General features: G+C 36.0%; 2 protein-coding genes across 2 annotated transcripts; one reads left to right on the forward strand and one right to left on the reverse strand.

Annotated features, from left to right (window-relative positions):
* Nucleotides 1-8,247: 8,247 nt before the first annotated feature.
* LOC110805122 (uncharacterized) lies at nt 8,248-16,409 on the reverse strand. The gene is made up of 8 exons (XM_022010744.2): nt 15,438-16,409; nt 13,634-13,725; nt 12,787-13,487; nt 10,922-10,992; nt 10,232-10,321; nt 9,933-10,130; nt 9,029-9,101; nt 8,248-8,858 (listed from the first exon to the last, which is right to left on the reverse strand). Exons 1-8 carry the CDS (start codon nt 15,816-15,818, stop codon nt 8,695-8,697), a joined length of 1,770 nt encoding a protein of 589 aa, XP_021866436.1. The 5' UTR covers nt 15,819-16,409; the 3' UTR covers nt 8,248-8,694.
* Nucleotides 16,410-18,533: 2,124 nt separating this feature from the next.
* Nucleotides 18,534-19,758, forward strand: LOC110805127 (TLC domain-containing protein At5g14285). Its single transcript, XM_022010747.2, has one exon. It carries the CDS (start codon nt 18,949-18,951, stop codon nt 19,687-19,689), a length of 741 nt encoding a protein of 246 aa, XP_021866439.1. The 5' UTR covers nt 18,534-18,948; the 3' UTR covers nt 19,690-19,758.
* Nucleotides 19,759-21,362: the final 1,604 nt, after the last annotated feature.

Genomic DNA, 21,362 nt, shown 5'->3' on the forward strand with positions numbered 1-21,362 from the left:
TTTACATTTATATTTATGTTATTATTTTATGTTATAATTTTCTTATATTATCGTTCTTTTACTTTGTCATTTAAATTATTTCAATGCTTTAGTTTATGAGAGATGGGTAGTATAAGAAGGGCATATAAAATAGAATTATATGTGCATTAGTAGCTAGTCAATGCTAGCATAAGAAATGGATTGTTATGTACGTGCGTGTGCTAATTGTTTAATGTTACATTTAAATGTGCATAAAAAAATTGTTTGCTTCCACCAAACTTATTGCATTATTGAACTTTGTTTATGATTTGATTGGAAAATAGTTAGTGAGACATGGAATTGTTTATTTCAGGAATAAAATGTTTCTTTCCAAGTATACTAACATAGGATCCTTCGAGAATGATCGATATAGAGACCACTGATATTTTTGTGAGAAAGTGGTGTTTAGATGTGAATATCTTGCTAGGATTCAAGAGAAACCCAATTGTACTAAGTGATCATGAAAATGAAATGGATTATGAGTCTGACATTAATAGTTACACCAGCTTTGAACGCACAATGCGTCATATATTAAGAACAGGAGATCCTGATAGGGATGAGGAAACCCTTCGTGAGTTTGACCGTGCTAGAGGGCATACTAGTTGATATTTATAATGTAGTGATACTAAGATAGAGGATGACAGAGAAAACTAGCTTAATATTTTAATACTGAGGATGAGGATTAATTTAAATACGAGCCCTTTTACTCCAAAAAGCTATAAGAAATCAAAGAACAAGATTGATAATGTTTCCCTCTAAGATTGTTTCATTATTTATTTATGTTGGGAATAATGTGGGACAAGTCGTCCAACGGTAGTTTAAATTTAGTGCATAGCGCTTTTATTTTATTTTGGGACAAGTACGTTACTATGGTTTAGAAATTGTTATTAATATTCTTTTGAGGAATAAAAGTTTCTTTTGAGGAATACAAGTTTCTTTTGAGGAATTAAAGATAAATATTTAATTATCCAAGTGGTCAATGATTTAGTTTGGGCACGCGAAGATGAATAATTTCTTTTATTATTATTATTTGTGATGATTGAATTTGATTTGTTTTCCCTCGATCGGATGTCCTTTATGTGAATGTCGTTCACGAATGATCGAGGAGGATTATTTTGCAATGATTATTGCACCTTCGTAAATGATTGTTGCACTTTCGTAAATGATTTTATGTGAATATTGTTTATTGAGGCGATCTCTATGGTCAAATCAAATATTGCTTGATATAGAATGACGTGTAAGTAGTGTTTAGAACCTAAGATAGAGTATATTAATTTTAGGTCGTGTTATAGAATGACCAACAATAATGACTTAGTTGTTGCTATTCGCCTCTTGGCGGAAAAGCTGATCCAAGAGAGAACTGAGCGTTCCGATTCTGCTAGGGACGTGTTCGAGAGACTAGCCAAAGTTAAGTCACCATACTTTAAGGGGAAAACTGATCTTACCTTTTTAGAGAACTGGGTTAGAGAGTTTGAGAAACGGTTTGGGGCTGTGAACTGTCTTGAGAACATGAGAGTGGGTCAAGTTGTACTGTACTTGAAAGATGAAGCTGATTTATGGTTAAGAAAAAAATGGGGCTAGACTTAGCGCTGTTGAAAGATTCAATTGAAATTCATTTGTTACTGCCCTAAGGAAAAAGTTTTATCCTCCTTTTATGAGAAAGCAAAAGGCACAAGAATTCATAAATCTTAGGATGGAAGTATGACCATTGCCGATTACTATAGCAAACTTATAATATTGTCGAGGTTTTCACCTGAGATTGTAGCCACAGAGGAGCTAAAGGCTCTGAGGTTTAAGCAAGGTTTGACTGAGGAGATCCAATTAGGATTAGGTAATGAAACCTGTATATCTTTGGATATTGTGTATGGGAAAGCTGCTCATATTTATGGTTTGCAGTCTAGAAGGGACAAGAAAAATATTGTTGTTGGGGAGAAAAGAAAAGAGTTTAATGTTGGGGAAAACCAAGGGAAACCAGGGTTTAACCAATCCGGAAATCGGAGTTCGAAGCCTATAGGGTCGTAGAATAACCTAGGGAACCACAGTAAGTCTGCCAATGAGAACAACAACCATAATAAGGCACCGGGTAAACTATTCTTGATGAGTCGAAATGAAGCCGAACATTCTGCAGACGTAGTTCATGTTACTTTTCCTATTAACTTTGTGTTAGTTGAAACGTTGTTTGATTTGGGAGTAACTCATTCTTTTGTTTTGTCATCTGTTATTAAGAGTCTGAAGTTAGTAGATTTTGAATGATTGATTTACCTGTTATTATGCCTACTGGTGTAACCATAAGGTGTATAAGATTATTTAAGAACTTGCCTTTGAAGAAAAAAAAATTGCGTTTTCCCTTCTGATTTGATAAAAGTTTAATTAGAGGGACCTGGATTTAATTCTGGGGATGGACTGGCTAAGTTTGTACAAGGCTAAGGTAGACTGTGAAATTCAGAAAGTAAGTTTAAGGAACCCTATTGAAAGGTTGAGCTCATGTAGATGTTTTGAGAAGTCCAAGAACCTTAGTTATTTCTGTAATGCAAGTGAGGAAATTGATGAATAGAGAGTGTGAACGATTTTTCTGTAGTGTGTTAGAGGTGAGTAAAGAGGTTGGAATTAAAATCGAGGATGTTGCCATTGTGAGTGGATTCATTAATGTGTTTCCGAGTGAAATTGCAAGTATGTTACCAGCTAGAGCATTTGAGTTCACTATAGAGTTAAATCCTGAAACGACACCTATAAATGATCTAATTAGGACACAATTGCAAGAGTTGTTTCGTTAAGGAGTATGTTAGGCCTAGTGCGTCACCGTGAGGAGCTCCTGTGTTGTTTATTAAGGAGAAACATAAGAGTATGGAATTATGCATCGATTTTAGGGAACTAAACACCATCAAGAATAAATATCATGTACCTAAGATAGATGACATATTGGATCAATTGAATTGGGCGAGTGTGTTCTCGAAAACTGATTTGTGTTTGAAGTACCTCCCATTGAGAATAGCTGATAAGGGCCTAAGACCTCATTAGCATTCGTCATTGTCATTATGGATTTAGAGTAATATCTTTTGGGTTAACCCATGCACCTGCCATAAGTATGTATTTGATGAATAAGATTTTCCACGAATTCCGAATTAAGTTCATTATTATGTTATTGATGATATCCTGATTTATTCAAGGAATGAGAAAAATCATGACAAACACCTGAGGATTATTTGGAGACGCTTAGAAAGAATCTAGTTTTATTAGATGAGGTATACAAATCTTGAAGTCATGTGTGTATAAATGACACCGACGGAAAAGTGAAAGACTAAATTGATTGAAAACTATGTTACGTGAGGAAATAAATTTAAGAGAAGATTCGAGTGGTCCACGATCGTTAGAAATCATTTGGCGTCTTGAAAAGAGGAAAGGAAATATATGAATTGGTGAAAGAGCTAGGAGCTGTGCCCAAAAGTTATACATCCATGAAAGGCATAATGAGGTTTTGTAAAAAGGAAAAGTTGACCATAAGGAGTTTTTGTAGATCCTGCTAAGATTCAAGCTGTGAGTGATTGACCTATTCCTAGAACGTGTCCGATATTTGAAGTTTTCTAAGCCTAGATGACTATTATGGGAGGTTGTGAAAGACTTTTCGAAGAAAGCAAAACCAGTGACCAACTTGTTGAAAAAGGAATCGAAATTCAAGTGGAGTGAGAAATGTGAGAAGCTTTCCAGAGTTTAAAAGATCGTTTGACTTCCGCACTCGTTGTCGTGTTAGTTGAAACCTTATGAGGCTAATTAACCTACTCATGACCTATAGCTAGCTGCTATTATGTTCGCTTTGAGGTTTAGAGACATTACCTTTAAGGGAAAACATTTGAGATCCTTACCGACCATAAAAGTCTGAAATTTGGGAAAAAGGTCCAGTTGAATCTTGGGACGACATTGAAATGAGTATTTCTTTCCACCCTGCAACCGATAGACAGACTTAGATTACTACAAAATATATGTTGAGATTCTGTGATATTGACTTTAAGGGTAATTGGGAAGACCAACTAGAGTGATTGAATTTCTTGCAACAATAGTTACTATGTGAGCTTTAAGATGGAACCTGTTGAGGCATTGTGTGGAAAGAAGTGTAGAAATCACACTTGCTACGATTTTAGTGGAAATATAGCTTTGGGGGCATGATTCGTTGAAGTAGAAATATCCAAAGTCATTCCCTGGGATGAGTTACGAGGGCGTAACTCGTTTTCTTTTAGGGGGGTAGAATGCGATAGAAATTCGCGCTTTTTACCTATTTTTATGGTATTTTTATGCATTTCATGCTTATTTTTAGCAACCTTTACATGTTGATGCAAGTAAATAGATTCTCCGCATAAGAAAATTGTGTCCTTGAGTATTACAAGTAACTCTTATTTGGCAAAAGAGTGCACAAGAGTGGCACAAAGTACTTCTACAATAAGAATAAGTTGAAAAGTTTGGAAAGATATGTGATTTTCGTGTCAAGTTTCGGGACGAAACTTCTTTTAAGAGGGATAGATTGTAATCCCCCGTAATTTTATACATTTCATTTATATAGTTTAACGTATATTTAATATATTTAAATAAGAATTTATGAATTTCGGAAATAAATATATAATTAACATATATCTATTTATTACATTTTAATATTTTCAACGATTTACGAAATCGAAAATGATTTTAGAATTTTAAGTTGAAAAGAATTTGAATTACGAAAATTGATTGAATTTAGAAAATGATCCCTATTCAGTTTTGGATTCGAATCATAAAAGCTAAATCTTAATTCTAAGCCACTTGGAAAAGCCCAAACAATAAAACCCAAAACTCAATCTTTCCCTTTTTCCTATTTCACGTAAAAAAAAAAAAAAAAAAAAAAAAAAACTCAAAACCAAAACCCTTGCAAAACTCACGTGAACTCTCAAAGCCTCAAGATCTTGCTTCTCTTCACGTCACTGCCGTCATTGTTGCTTCCCAGCCGCCGGAGCACCGCCGTGTTCTCGCCGCCGTTAATCCTTCCTCCTCTCCCCTCTCGTCGTTCTCCTCCCTTTTGTTTCTTGTGTTCATTATCTCACTTCCTCAACTCGTCGCTTCTGTTTGCTTGAACCAACGACAGCCGCCGCGGCCCAGCCGCGACCTTCAAACCAGCTCCACCGTCGCTTCTCCTACCACCACCATCCTTGTTGTGTTGTGCCGCCCTCCTGCTGCAGCGCCACTGCACTGGCCGTCGGCTTCTTCTTCTTTTTCTTTTCTCTTTGCTTGCTCCTCTCGCACGCACCACCACTAGCACGCGCCGCCCAGGCTTCTCTCGACCACCTGCGCCGCCGTCGCGCTGCCTCCGCGACCACCTGTTCATGCTATCGTGCAGTCCGCCGCCGGCCAGCTCCTTATCTCCCTCTTTGGTTAATCCTTAAACCTTAAAGCTAATTAATGTTTTAATTATACTTTATCACTTTAATTCATGTTTTGGTTGAATAAGTTTATGATTTTTATGATTTAGTTACGAATTTCAGATTTTAATATTTGTTTAATTAATAATTTAATTTTCAGATTATATAATTGGTTTGAAACGAGAATTTGAATTAATTTTAAGGTTTTAATATTTTAAGTTCATGGTAGGATGATTATAAGTTATTAAATTATTATTTTTATGATTTTAGACATGTTGAATATATTTTGGAGTAGTTTTAAATCACCTTATATTGCTGGAAATTTGTAAAGGGCATGTTTATTGAAGTTTATGATAATTGGTGATCGTTAGTGTAGTAATCACTATGCTAGGAGGTTTAGTAGCTAAGTATTGACATTGGGGAATGTTCTAATTATGTTTAGGCAGGGTTTGAAGCTCCCTAATGTTGCTGAAAATTCAATGTGAATTGATATGAGTTTATATTGGTTGTTGTTAGGTGGAGAATTCTCCGTAGGCGACTTTTGAATTATTAAAGTGGTCTCGCAGTTTGTTTACACAAGGTACGTACATACCTGTGTGCTTGGAATGTGTGTTAATTGTTGAAACCATGTTGAATTTGTTGTTGAACTTGGCTATGTTGATAGTATTGTTGAACTTGGTGATGTTGATATTATTGACGAACTTAGTCAGGTTGAAGTTGCATGTTTAATACTGTTGCATGGACATATTGAACCTATATTGCATTATGAGAATTATAACATGTTAGTATGGATGATTGATGCAAACATGTTTGATTGGGAACACTAGATTACTTTGTATATATTAATTCAGATCAGTTGATTGTTGTTCCCTTTTAGCTTTTCACTACTTTATGAGGGCCGAGGACCTTGTTTAGTAAGTTGAAACCTTATACCCATATAGAGGGGTTAATCAGTATTAAAGGAAATGTTGGATTTAATTGGAATGAGTCTTGTTTGATCCCTTTATGATCACTTACTTAATTCCAAGATAAAAACAGTTGTGAATACATGTGGTTTGTATGCCTTATGTGATTGTTGTGTCATAACAGGGTTTCAATTTGTAAATCATGTAAAGTGAAACTGAGTAGCAATAGCTTTAGACTGTGCACGTCTAAAGTGACGGACAAACAGGAGTTGGGGTTCATGGTGGTAGCCCATGGCCTTTAATTCGGACCGGATTGATCACCGTGTCCTATTTTTATTCAAACGTTCCTCGATATCGCAGGTCACTGAGGTTACGGAGTCGCGCCCGTACCTCGTCTTCCTTAGTGAAGCCTCTATAGCTAGAAAACTCGGTCCATTGTCTATTTCAACTAAAATAATATTATTGTTATAAGTCTAGCCTAGTCTAGTCAAGTATGGTCGTCAAATTATCATGTTTGTCTGCCCTTATTTATGTTCATTAGTATCATGTTAGGATGGTTCGTTTAATAGTATCATGTTAGGATTATTATTGTTTTAGTATGTAGTACTCAACTTTGCTGATTACGTGCTTTGTTTGTGTGTGTTGATCATGGCTATGCCTTATTGATCCTGTGATGAACCAACTTTGGTGAGCAGTCTCTAAGGATCAATAAGCGTTGCCCATCTACAGGTTTGAAGATGATGCATCATTGGGATCGGGATTAGAGAACGTGTAGTTATATTTGTTTTATTAAGTGATTTGGTTTGTTAACTTAGATTTGAAAGTTGTCGTACTATTCGTATTTCCTTATTTCCGTTAATTGGTTTTGGACTTAATATGTAATCGATTATTTATGAACCTAAAAGTTAGTTTTATGTTTTCCGCTGCAAAATTCTGAATAAGCCGTACGTTTTCACACGGGCGGTAATGCCTTGATAATTCTCTATAGTTATATTTAAAAAAGGGTTGTTTTAGAAAAAGGAAATTGTCGGGGTGTTACAGAAAAGGTCTGCCACCCTTTTTATCCGCCTGCGATGTGACTTCATTCAAATCACCCACCACCAGCCACGGTGTTTCTGGCGGAGGGAGATTCTCCTCCATACTTCTCCACAATCTATGCCTTGGTGCTGGCACACTCGGAGCATGAATCCCAGTAAACAAAACCTCTGGTTTGATATTATGAAATTTGAAAAGAACATGGAACATATTCTCCGCCGAAGAAAACAGAATTAGATCAATTGTGTTTTTCCAGAACAACCACACACCACCTCTTTTATCTGTTGGGGGCACCACCCTAAAGTCATGGAAACGCAATTGTTGCATCACTTCACGGGCTCTGTGATCATCACTTCTTGTTTCCAGTAAAATGAACACCGAAAGGTTTTGCGCATCAATGATACTCCATGCACTGTGAATGAACTCATTCCAGTAAAATAAGTTGTAGTTTATCATTTGGAGAGTGATGAACTTCTTTTGAAGACGGTCATGTGTCAACCAAAACTACGAGGAATGTGAGTTTACCATTGAAGATGCTTCATCTTTGACTCTTCTCATCGGAAATTGTCAAAATACGGCATTGAACTAGACACGATCAACTATGGACCAGCCCGCTCGCCCAACCCAACCCGAAAAGTACGGGTTTAGACACCCTAAAATGTGCATTTCCAGACCCAAATCCAAGCCCGTTCCAAAAAAACTCGTTTCGGGCAGCAAAGCCCGTACCAAATTTATGAATTTTGGCATGATATTGTGTTAAAGCCCGGCCCAGCCCGAAATTTGATCACCTACATATTGAACCCTTTATGTGACTGAGAGAATGTATACGGTCACGGGTTCGGACCCCCAACTTTTAGGGCCTTGTGGCTCATTGGCGCCAAAAAATATAGTGAAAGTGCTCCAACACACACACAAAGTCTGACATTTGCAGGATTTCACATTTAGTTTTTAACTACTGAAATACTTATGTGCATAAAATATTTACAAACTTAAACTAGTAGAACAAAAAAGAGGCACATTGTGCTCCTCAAAACAACACTGTTATATTCACTCCGTATTTTCCGGTATCAGCAAATGACAGTCACAAAAAATGTAAGCGCTCTTCTACAGCAACCCGAATCTCATATTCACACCATGTGGAATACGGCAGCTTCCTAACTCGGTTCTGCAACGAAGACAAACAATGAACTTCACCAATTTACGATTATACATGAAAATGAACGCCCCCCACATACAGTTCCACGTCATCAACAGCACGAAGGAGCTCATCAGGGAAAACCGGAAGCTTATGAAGCTGACATTTACAGTTGCTTCAAGCTTCTAGAAACAATCTCAATTAGCGTCAACTGTAAACATCACGTTTGGTCATCTGATGCCATGGCTGGATACTTGGTTTTTAAAGCACGAAGCATAGATTGTGTATTGACCAATTTCTCCCTTAACATTGTGTTATATTCGTATAGATCTTGAAGGTTCTTTTGGATATCAGACACATCAACTGTAGAATTTCCATTAGATTCTGCCACAAACAACGTCGTGAATGAGCAACGGCGTGGTATATTTTATCAACTTCACATTTCAGTTTTTTTTTTTTATCACAAACGCATAACATGGGTAGCTAGAAGTAGTAGAGAAATACCCGATATTGTAAGTAATTAGAAGGCAAAGCAATTATCAGAAGAAACTTACCAGGTAAAGCTGGTGGTAGAGGAATATTGTCATCTTCTAAGCTTTTTACAGGTTCTGACAAACGTTTTCCAACCTGGGTAAACATCATTAACCTAATTAGTTGTGCAACCAAAACAATGAGAAATAAAGATGCATGCAACACTGGTTAAAAGTTCTTATTCCAAAACACACATGCAAAACCTCAAGATCCAAATTTAGATAAACTCGTAATTTGGATAAAAATACAAGGGGGATTTCTTTTTCTTTTTTGATAACGCAAGGGGAATTTCAAATTTTAAGTTTTCAAGGCAACTAAATGGATCGACTCGTTAAAAGACGGAAAGTGAATTTTCACAAATCATTAGGTGATCAAAAGAAAGACTCGGTGCAAGATAATTGAGAACCTCTTGCTCTAAGTTACAAAATATACATTTCTATGTTGGTGTTAGAATCCAACCGTCAACACTCGGACTGTGACAATTGGTCAAGCCACATTTTGAAAGGAATTGACTTATGAACATTTGCAATCTCGGTTTCCTACTCGTCTCTCTATTTCCTTCCCCATTCCCAACTCATTCTCCTCTCTAATGGATAGTTAGTTGAATAACATATTTACTCCTAATAGCTAGAAAAAAAAAGTCAAAAACAAGGAAACTTGGACTACCGGCCAAGGAATTAATGAGGGCAGCAACAAAGTGAAGGTAGTATTTCTGTTGTAAAATCAAAATGTAGCGCTACCCTAGTGGAAATTTGAAGGGGTCAGAGTCTCATAGAACCATACAAATAGGGATATTAGGAAGGGACTAAAAAACCTTCGACATTTTAATTCCAAAGATACTTTAAACATTTCGCTTTTCAAGTACAACCCAAATATGCAGAGGCTTCAACAAAGTAATTAATGTAGAGAACTGCAAGAGAGACTTACCTTTCCCTTATGTGAACTATCTTTCTTGTCAAAACTAATGGCACGCAAACTAATTTCTTGACGACTCCTTCTGTGTAACGATTCAGCATTTTTGCGTGGGGTACCCCTAGCACAACCACAGCATGCGTCACTGCTAAAGTTATAATTCTCTTCAAGTAATGAGCTAGGGCCCCATGTATACTTTACATATTTTCTTAACTGGATGCAAGGTTAAACAGAATAATTCATCAGAACTCGATTCAAAAGGAAGAAGGTAAACCACCACAATTACTGTCATGCAGGGGAGAATAAAACTGTACCGTATCCCAATGAGCCTTAGCTCTATGCCGACTTCTGATGTTCCTGAAAACCTGATCTTCATTGCGTAGTCTTTTGATCCTATATTCACACTAAAAGCCGTGAAGTTCGTTAGCAAGCAATAATGGTAGACTTGGAGACTTGTCTAGAGCAATTAGTCATATAATTGACCATAACCAAATCGAACAGATAAATAAAGCAGCATCTCAAAAGACTGGTGTAGATAGGTAAAAGGGGAGAAGAAAATTTCCAAATTGTCCTTTAATTAGGGGAAGCATGATTCCACTCCTTTTAAGTGAACCAACTAAAAGAAACCACTAAGAACCAATTGCCAATATAGGCTTTAAGGCTCAGGCTGACTGCCCATGTGAAACAAACATCAGCCATGCAGGTATGCAACGTCAGAGGGAAAGAGTTACCCAATCTTCTGTAAGTAGAACAACCCTTGCACAGTAACATCATAATAACAATGGAAACTCATGTAATATAGAATAATACAATGACAGAGTACAGAAACAACATTCAAATTGAAGGGCAATTTTACAACCATAATGATTCTACACAAAATTGTCATGTACAAATAATATATGAGAAAAAGCAACAGCCCCAAAAATTGTCACGGTTTTCAATGCAGTATCATCAGCAACAAATAGATAACTTGCAAATAAGATCATTATTTAGAAAATACATACTTGCACCAAAAGGTAGAAGAAAATCCCAATACTTATGCAGTAAAGACCACCAAGATCTGCAAGGAAGCTCACTGCAGTTCCAAAAGAAACGAGACATGAGTACATGAGTATATTGGGGGAGGGGAGGTTACGTAATGGGGGGAAGAAACAATAATAAAGATTTTATGAGTTCAGTATCTGAATCACTGTTTCATAAAACTGAGAGCACCGTAAGCCTGAACTCCAGCCCAAATAACAACAGACTCAACAGTTAACCACTGCAACATTACTAACATGCAGCTGATGCCTAGTTCAACTTAAGATACAAGACAAGCCATGAATATTGTTGACGGGAAAAAGCAGAGCTTATCCGCATAAGACTTGCAAAGAAACAGAGCACTTATAAGAAATAAGTTTTTTGACGCAAGAGAAGCCGGCACGTCTTAGGTTGGTACTTGTAAGTTGTAATACAAAGTCACTAAGAGGCACTTCTAAATTGGCCCCATTCACATGACATGGCTTCATGTGATCAGCCAAGCAAAAAGCTCAGGGGATACATATTAAGAAAGAAGAATACTACAATAGAGCTTATTGTTATGGGGAAAAAAGTGATATTTGCAAAAGGCGAACATTTTCTGAGATACTAGATGACCATGCCATCTCACAACTTCACAACTTCCTAATTTTAATTTAATATTCTGTGTTATAACGGACGGAGGAATCCAGGAGGAAACATAGGCCCACTAACATAGCCCAAGTGAGGTTCCATCCTAAAACCAATTGGCAATAGGAGGAGTAGCTCACTTAGGTTATAAACTAGAAGCTCTTTGCTTCATCTTCCGATGTGGTACAGAATACTCACACTTACTTTCTAACAGTCCGCATAAGTTTGTCATTGCAAAAAACTTGATTTTCTAGTCTCTTATCACTGAATCCTTCTAATGCTCCTGAAATTACCATAGAGTTGAACGAATCACAGTTGAAAATTCAGCTGACTAAACTAATTCTTTTACTAAACTGACAACTGCTTCTCATCTAGATTGGAAGTCTTTATAAATCAAGGGTCTCATGGAACACAACTTCTATTATTGCACAGGTAAGGCTGCATATGTTTGACCTCCCTTACTGCTCCGTAGATGAGATGCTAATGACGGACCTTGGAGTACTTGGATTCTGGTACAATAATACAATATGGGTTGTTGGTTGATAATCAAATTTATATTTCCTCTACTCCTTAAGTATCTGTTAAGATTATGTAAACGGATAAAGACTTATTATTTTTAAAATTGGTATTAGTTGAATGCACATACATTAAGGAAAAAAGAGAGCAATAAGGAACAAAGGGCACATGGGAATTTCTTTTAGCCTAGATTCCTACTGGCTTCCACGACCCCCCACCCTAGTTAATTTAGAAATTTCAATTCCTAGACACAGTTAAATCTATCTCCGAATTCTTATTGTTAACGGTGTTAGTTGTTAATCATTCTATAGTTTTACGGAAATTCTGGAAGATTAAAGAGTTATTCAAATTACCAACAACAGTCAACAAGTCTAAAACAAAGATTCAATAGATAAAGGAGAGATCAATTTTCAAATTTCTCAAACCAAAAGTTTAGAACTCCAATAATCATTTTTGGTGTAAATACTCACTCATCGAAATTCATCACGATAAATCCACTGAAAATGAGGGACAGTCTATCAAAGGATTCAAAGCACATACTTTTAAGGGAATAAATTATGTCGATACACTCCATGTTCGGTATACAATGATTATGAAACGAGAACTAATAGAACTTATTAACAAAGTAAACACATTTTCCATGTATCATAAAAATAGAGGTTCAAATGAAAGAGACGCCATTAACATTGTAACTGAAAATACTTACCAGGTCCCAATATATTCTGATTATCGATCTCAACAATGTAGTCAGAGAGGAAACTGATGAGCACTGTGGTATTAATTAATCCATTATTCGGATTTTGAAGAGACGCTTGAAGAGCATTTGCATCTCCTGCGAAGGAACCCGGAACAAACTCATGGAACAGAGGTTGGACAAGCTTTAGATTATGTAGATTCTGATATACTCTGGGAAACAAATTGAACTTCAATACATTTGTATCCCCGCCTCTGAACGCTAAAGGCATATCATTCAAATCAGTTCCACTTCTCACCACACCACTGACTACGCTCATATGTTTCTTCTGTGCAGGGTTTCTTGCTGAAAGATTGAATTCAAATGCAACTGCACTGGCAGGTTGACTGGGCAAGTCAATAAATTGCCACGAGACGTATACATTGTCCCGTCCAAGAGGGCAATTGTTGCATCTTAAACTTATTGTTGGTCCATGGGTAGTGTTAAGGCAAGAATAGTTGGCAAAGCTTGACAGAGGTGCTATGCGATAGTCAATGGAACCAGGGTTGCTTAAAAATATAGTACCAAGACCGCGCAATTGAGCACAACTCATGCTAGAAATGGTTGTAATGTTGAACTCAAACTCATTCACAAAAGATACTAGATCAGGAGCATTTGTTGCCCTGAGATTATGCACCTCCACACTTCTTTTGGATATGATTTGATACAGAAGCCTGAGGAAGAGAGAGGAAAGCAAGTCAGGAAAGTTTCCTTGCAGTAGCAAACCCAGGTGAAACAAGAAACGGACACGCAACAGATTCTCTTTTTGAAAGGACATGCATCAGAAAACCAACACAGTTTTATACAATGATATACTCACGCCGAGAACAGACCAAGGAAAAGTATCCAACTGGCAATGGAGAATGCTCCTCCAAGTTCAGTTTTTCTCTTCCTAACAACCTTCTGATCCTCCTGCAGATATAAATATGATAGTGAAGTGAACAAGAGTTCAAACAACCAGAGAAAATGATAAAGAACAAAGGGAATGTCAACAAAGTAGTTGTGGACTTCTTGGCTCCACAACAACGGGAGCCGAGACATCTGGTCAACGAAGACACAATTCTTCTGTGAGACAATAATACGTTTACTGATATAAGCACATATGACATCCTTCTAAAGAAAGACAAAGATTATGTTTCAAATGGTTTATATTGTAAGGCAAACTAGATTCATTCTGTTCGCAGTCACTATAACTATGAACAACCCAACAATCTTATTTTGTTCTGTTTAGGCACTTCACTTTTGTCCTATTCTGCTTTTGCAACAGAGAAACCTGTGCAAAGATTCATAACCTCCCACAACTAGAATATGTGATTGGACAACTAATCTACTCTATTCAGTATTATGTACCATAGGTCTGGTAGATAGTTGGTGGAAATTAGAGACCCTGAAATTCAGATCTTTGGGAGCTAACTAAGCTACACTAGTCTAAACTGACAGCACCTCACAATTTTCGAAAAAATAAGACTTCAAATAATTTGCTCTTTTTAAGATACATACTTTCAAAGGGTGTTTTACGTAGTTGAATGGAGATAAGTGGGAGACTGGAGACACTATAACTTAGAGCTGGCAACATCAACAAGAGATATTGGGTTCTTTTAACAAGCTGCTGGCCTAAGCTATAACAGAATGTTGTATAATTTTGTTGCAGCATATAGGAAAGACAACTGAAACAAATATTACCAATCATCCAAATGACAAAGAAAGAACACGAACAGCTAATGCCACAACTACCAAGCTCCGTTGACCTTGATCCTCACACAGACCTGAAAAAGAATAGCACTACTTGACATACGTAACCCTCTATGCCTCTTGAAACTCTCATACCTTATGACGAATATATACACCCCAAGGTGACTGTACAACTAAACCTTCTGCGACATCTATCTTCACTTAGACCCCGAAACTAACATGAATAGCGAAGCCTTAGCCTCAAAAGGAACCTAAATAGTAAATACCACCCGTATGACCAACGAAAGATAAAGGTTAGGGAAACTCGAGAAGATGATGTCCTCTTCCAGAAAAAGATCATCAGAAAGAAATAAAGGCTCCTAAGTCCTAAATCAAAAGTGTACAGCAGGCTGAGATCTGACTGATTTAACATTAAGTACATTCAGGAAAGACTCATGATTATGCAAATAAGAGCTCAGTGTTCAATCATTGGACAAATTTCCATGAAAAGGGCTCCACCAAGTTTATGCATTAGTGCCATGGAAGGAAACAAAACATGGTCGGATACAATCATTTGTGCTCTCCTGTCCTATTCTATACAATTATTAAATTAATCCATTGCTTAAAGCATTTGGATATACTTTAAAGAAATATTGAAATCAGGACAAGGTGAAGGTCATTGTCACCTAGCAGCACTTTGCTTAACAAAAAAGATTATACTCAAACTATCAAAAAAGAGTCACATCATATGAAAACCAACATACACCGGCGCACATACACTGATACAAGCATAAGGTACTAGTATGACAGTATGGGTAGTTGAGTAGTAGACAACAACACATTACACATGCATATAAACACAGTTGATTCTAGCAGACTAAATTATTCAATATCCATTCCAACAAACTATCAAACACAATCAATTCAAAACAACAAAAGCAAACCAAATTTACCAGCCAATGCCTAGTAGCAAAGCAAACATCAAGGCGACTAATCCACCATCTCATCTGGAACCAAATACTCTTTCCATCACCCAACTTGCGAAACCTAAGAAACACACAGAATAACAGCCAAGAAACCAGCAAAACTGCAGTTGCTTCTAAGAACACAGCTTGAGACTGAGTAAACTTCTTAATTTGGTCAAAAGAGAAGATCGTTTCTGGGAATGAAATTGAGTAATCAACCCCAGAATTCACAACAAACTCTGAAGGATTGATTGTGAATAATGCACAGTTATTGGCTGTGGCATTGAATAGATACCCAGGTGCACAAGCACAAAGGGTTCTGTTGTATAGGACTGAATTTGCAGGACATGGAGCTCTGAAAGCTGACATCTCGAATCAAATCAACAAAAAACAACCCAGAAAACAAAAATTAAAATTTTGGTGAAATTGGGTATCTTAGGTATTATCTAAAACCCCAAATCCCAACCTTTTTTTAGATCAGAGAAGCTGAAAACTGATCTGGGTACACATAATTTTGACTTTATAAGATGGGATGTTATTTTATTTTAGTACTTATTGATTGGATTTGTGAACTGGGTTTAGCTGCTCAAAGGCAAAACAATCTCAAATAATGTATTGAAAAAACGGGAAGAAAATTATACAAATTTGAGAATGTCAAAGCGTGCAAGTATTATTGGCGTGCGGAAGCAATGATTGAGGTTGAGGAGAGCGAAAGAGAGGTCAAAATGTTGAAGGAGAAGAAGAAATATGGCAGAGAAGCAAAGAATAGTTGCCACTTGCCAGTCTTGCTACAGAATACAGACTGTATGAGAGAGAAAGGGAGAGAGAGAAGGTTTTGAATGTAAATCTCTGTCGTGTCTTCTAGAGTTCCTCAGAGAACACAATTAAATGCTGTAAAGATTAATGAGTACTCTAATTATCTAATTAGAGCTAATCTAGTAATCTTTACGACTTTTAGCTTTTAGGAGTCTTGTATGTTAAGTTAGATCTGGTTGATCTGTGCGGTTTTTGGTATAATAGGGTTATTAAAGACTTGATTATCTTTAGCCCGGCATGTTGGCCCGACCCAACCAGCCCGAAAAAGTACGGATTTAGGTTATTTTAAATACGCATTTCTAGACCAAGCCCGACCCGACCCGAAAAAAACCCGTTTCAACCCGAAAAGTCCGCATCAAATTTATGGATTTGGGCATGAGTTTTTGTGTGAAAATCCTACCCAGCCCAAATTTTGATCACCTCTATGTTATTAACACCCTTTATCGTGTTGTCGCGAAAATAGTGATGACTAATGTTTAAATAGGGATTTGGATTTTGAAGGATAGGAGAGAGAAGAGTTAATTCACGAAAGAAATAGCACTTTTCGAATTGGAAATTATACTCCTTAGTAAAATCAATTTAGTAATAGAAAAACATGTCTACTGAAGAAAAAAAAAAAAAAAAAAAGAAAAAAAAAAAAAGAATCCAAAGCTACAATTGAGTAAATCTTACTTATGTGATATCTATTACACATATCGTTGAGAGACATCCCAATGATTTTTGTAGCAACGGTGGTGATTTTCAAAATTATGATAATTGTAGTGATCTCCATCTATTTTTATCAATTAACTAATTTCAAGTGTCTATGAGATAAGAAGAAAAAACTGATGTCTCGAAAGAAGGAATTATTATCACAAACCAAATAGATGTTAGGGTTTGAGAAAGAGGGGAGGGAGAGGAAGAAGCTTGAATAGTGCGAATACGTGTAAAGAGAAATTAAGAGAATTCATAATTTACTAGTTTGATTTGAAAAAGTTTTTTGGAAAGTGATAGGATAAGAAATAAAGAGATAAAAATATTGAATCAATGCAATAGTATAGAAAGAGAAACGTACACTAGAAAATACATGATCATATGCAGTCTAACCCGAAATTGCTCAGGTTTCGGCAGAATTTTGGGTCTGTATTTTGGGACCGGAATAGTTAAATTTTGTTGGACGGATATCGGACATCTCAAAATTAGATTTTTAGTTATAAATTTGGGTTGGGGTTGACCCAAAAAGTAGGCTATTTATGGCTCAAAATACTAGGTTTCAGGCACAAAAATTATGCCGTTGATTGGCCCTATTCGCCCTAGCATAATAGAATGGAAAATTTTAGTTACATCTCGGTCTACCATTTAATCAGGTCTACCTAAGAACTACTCCCTAGCCCTATCACATTTGTTGCTCTTTTATACTCCGTAGTATCTAACATAATGCTCCATTCATTCCATTTTTGTTTAACATAATGCTTCATCCATTCCATTTTTGTTTTGGGATGCCCTGGAATAGTAGGTCATTTTTCATACTACTATTAATCTCCTACTAATGTTTGTTATGTTTTACCGTAATGTATACTATCATAACAAGATGTTAGTAATTACATATCAACAATCATATAAATTACTCAACTACTCTAATGTCAAACCCTTTGCCACTTAATTATCCATCAGACTATGCTCAATAGTATGCTAATTGAGTATAATTAAAATAAAACAATACTTTTGTATTGATATATTTAACGTCATTTTGTATGAAAACAACAAAAAAACGGTTTTACCAAACAAATTTGCTACACAATAATCAATAGTCAAGTCAATAACTTGCACTCCATTATTTTTATAAACAATTTAAGTGAAATCGACCCCAAAACCTCATCAACCAACAATCAACAACCTATTACCAAACAAAGGCAATACACTATAACTATAATTATTTAATTTTGGACTCAACTTTTTATTTTATTTTAACAACATTTCCAACAAATTTGCAAACAATAAATAGTCAAGTCAAATAACTATTACTCGTACTACTCAGTAGTTGTATAAACAACTTAAGTGAAATCCTCAACAATCAACAACCAACAACCGATAACCAAGCTTGCTTAAATGCTTAGTTTAGTTGATGGGGAACTCAGCTCGTTGACTGTTTTATGCTTGGGAGTAGGAATCCCTCTGCTAAATGGACTATATGCTAATTGAGTAGGGTTCATTTTCTAATCAACAATTAAAAATAAAATAAAATAAAATCAACAACCAATTACCAAACAATGCCCTACAATAAAAATGTAATTATTCAATTTTATACTTAACTTTTTAATTATATTTTGATTTAAATAAACACTTTAATGACTTCATCAAAATTAGGGATTTAGGGTGAACACAAACTCATAAACAAAAGGGAGAAGAACTTGGTCAGATCTGCTTAGAAAACAAAATCCCTTTTTCTTGAAGAACACTATTTCTTCTTTAATAACTCGTCACCCTCCTCTGGTTTTTAGCTCATTCTTCCTTCCTCCATAACCCCTAACCCAGTAATCACCCTTTTTCGTGTTTTCTCTCTCCTCCCCACCGCCTCACTCCCATTTCTCCATTTTCTTTCCACAATCTAATTTTCATTTTCAATTTCAATTTCCCCAAATTTTCAATCTCAGAAAACCCCCAATTTTCTCACAAGAACCCTAGATTAATCGAAGAAAAAACAATGGAAATCTCATCAAATCAAATAACTCCATCACCAATTCTGATATTCTTACCAATTTTCCTCACAATTTACCTAACTGGGTACTCCCTAATCTTCAAGAACTGGCCCCCGAAATTCCGCCCAGAAGCCGCAAGCTGCTTCATCTCCCTCTTCCATGGCACCCCAGCTGCAATCCTCGCCATTTTCTCTCTCCTCAACTCCCCCCACACGACCTACTTTTCCCAAAATACCCTCCTCCAGAACACCATCCTTGAATACAGCATCTCCTATTTCATCATGGATTTGACTCATTACCTAATCTTCTACCCCTCCGACGTTCTCTTCATTGGGCATCATTTAGCCACCCTCTTCGTGTTCGTCACTTGCCGCTTCGTCGTCTCCCATGGCGCATTCTCCATCTTAATGCTCCTCATTTTGGCCGAGGTCACAAGCTTGTTGCAGAATCTATGGACGTTGGCGAACGCCAGGAAGGAAGAACTTGAATCTGCTGCAAGAGTTTTCGCCATTTTATCAATCCCATTCTATGTAATGTATACGATTGCTAGGGTTTTTCTGGGACCGATTTTTGTGTATAAGATGATTTCTTCGTTCTTGAGAGGAGATGGAGATGGGATTATACCAATTTGGGTTATGATTTCTTGGATTTGTGTGATTGCAATGGCGATTTCTGTTAGCATTTTGTGGGTTTCCAATTTATGGGTTGATTTGTTTAGACAATGGAGGAAGAAGAAAGTTCAATAGGGGTATAATTGTAATTTTGGTTCTTGTTGCAAATATAAATATAGCATACGTTTATGTTTTGCATTTTGAGATTTTTATTTTATTTTAAATTACAACGAAGACAACAAAGTTCCAGTCCCAAAATGATTCGCGGTTTGCTAACAAGAATTGTCTTTTGTCACGTCATAATTCATAAGGAACCGTTTCATAAGGAACCGTTTGCGAAGCTTCAGTCTCAAAATGATTCTCGGTGTGCTAATATAAAAACGTCATAAGAAACCGTCTGCGAAACACGGAACAAGAAAGTAAAATGTTTATTTGTTTAAAAATTAAAAAATTACAAAAATTGAGGTGCTCATTATAATTTAATTTATTTTGGTTTGGATTTTTTGGTTTACATTGTGTTTTGTGTGTATAGTATGTTGTGGTTGTGAATTTTGATTAGTTTATGAGCTTTGTCACTTTATGCCTAATCCATTTATCATTAGAGACAAAAGGAGTAATTATGGAATCATAATTATAATTGAAGTACACTACTCTAACAAGTTGTTGACATGTTGAGAATGATTGAACCTCCCTTGCGTGGTAGGCTTTTCAATATCTTGACTCGAGCCGAGTTTTAGTATAGTTAGAGATGGTTATGTATTCTTACTTAGAAGTTTACATGAAATTTTTTAAAATTATAAAATAATAGGACGGTTGTTATCTAAGGAGAAAATAAATCGATTAACATGTGTTCAATTGCTAGTTGTAAACCAAAGGGATTGACCTATGTTTATCCTTATATATTTTTTATTTTATTTACATAAACTTAATTTCAATGGTCTTCCTACCCATGCATTTAAATTATGTGAGTTGTAAGAAAGTTATAGGCATTAAGCACAAAGAAAATTGGACCACGCAATTAAAGCCATACACAAGCTTAGTCCATCACCAATTACAGAAATTAGGAATATACCTTTATAACATAGGTGTGTATTGTTGTACTTCCTCTATTTTCTTTAGTTGTTCCATTTTAATTGGACGTGTTTGTCAATACACAACTTTAATTCATTGATATTTTAACAGTCTATTAAAAAAATTATATATACTGAGATGAATATAATAAGACCTAGCATGACTTTGTTTTTAACTATACATATATAACAAGCATAGGTCAAAGGTTAATCATTTAATATCAAAAGTCAATATGATATACTCCCTCCGTCCTATAATTATAGTTCCGTTTGACCAAAAATAAGTGTTTTAAGAAAAATGAAATATAGTATATGAAAAAGTGGAATAAAGTACAAATAATGATTGAGTTGTATGGAAAAGTGGAATAAACTACATGTGAATGTAGTACATAGGAAAGTGGAATATAGTACATCGGTGAAGTTTTCAATACATTTTTAATTAATATAGTACATGAGAAAGTGGAGACCTTAGCAGCCAAAATTATAAACAGGCCTATAATTTTGTGACGTTCGATTTAGAAAACAGGATTATAATTTTGGAACGGAAGAAGTAGCTAAAAAGACGAGGAAGTACCAATTTTAGTGATGGATTCCATTGTAATTTTCATTTTGTACCCACTATATTAAGTTTCTCTTTATTGAAAGTTGGTTTACTAGATAGGAATTGAAGTTGCCTTTATTTTATTTTACTTTTTAGATTGTTTAGCCGAAAAAGTTGGTGAGGAACTTTTGTTTTGT

This window comes from Spinacia oleracea, chromosome 4 (genome assembly GCF_020520425.1).
Source record: "Spinacia oleracea cultivar Varoflay chromosome 4, BTI_SOV_V1, whole genome shotgun sequence".
Lineage (NCBI taxonomy): Eukaryota > Viridiplantae > Streptophyta > Magnoliopsida > Caryophyllales > Amaranthaceae > Spinacia > Spinacia oleracea.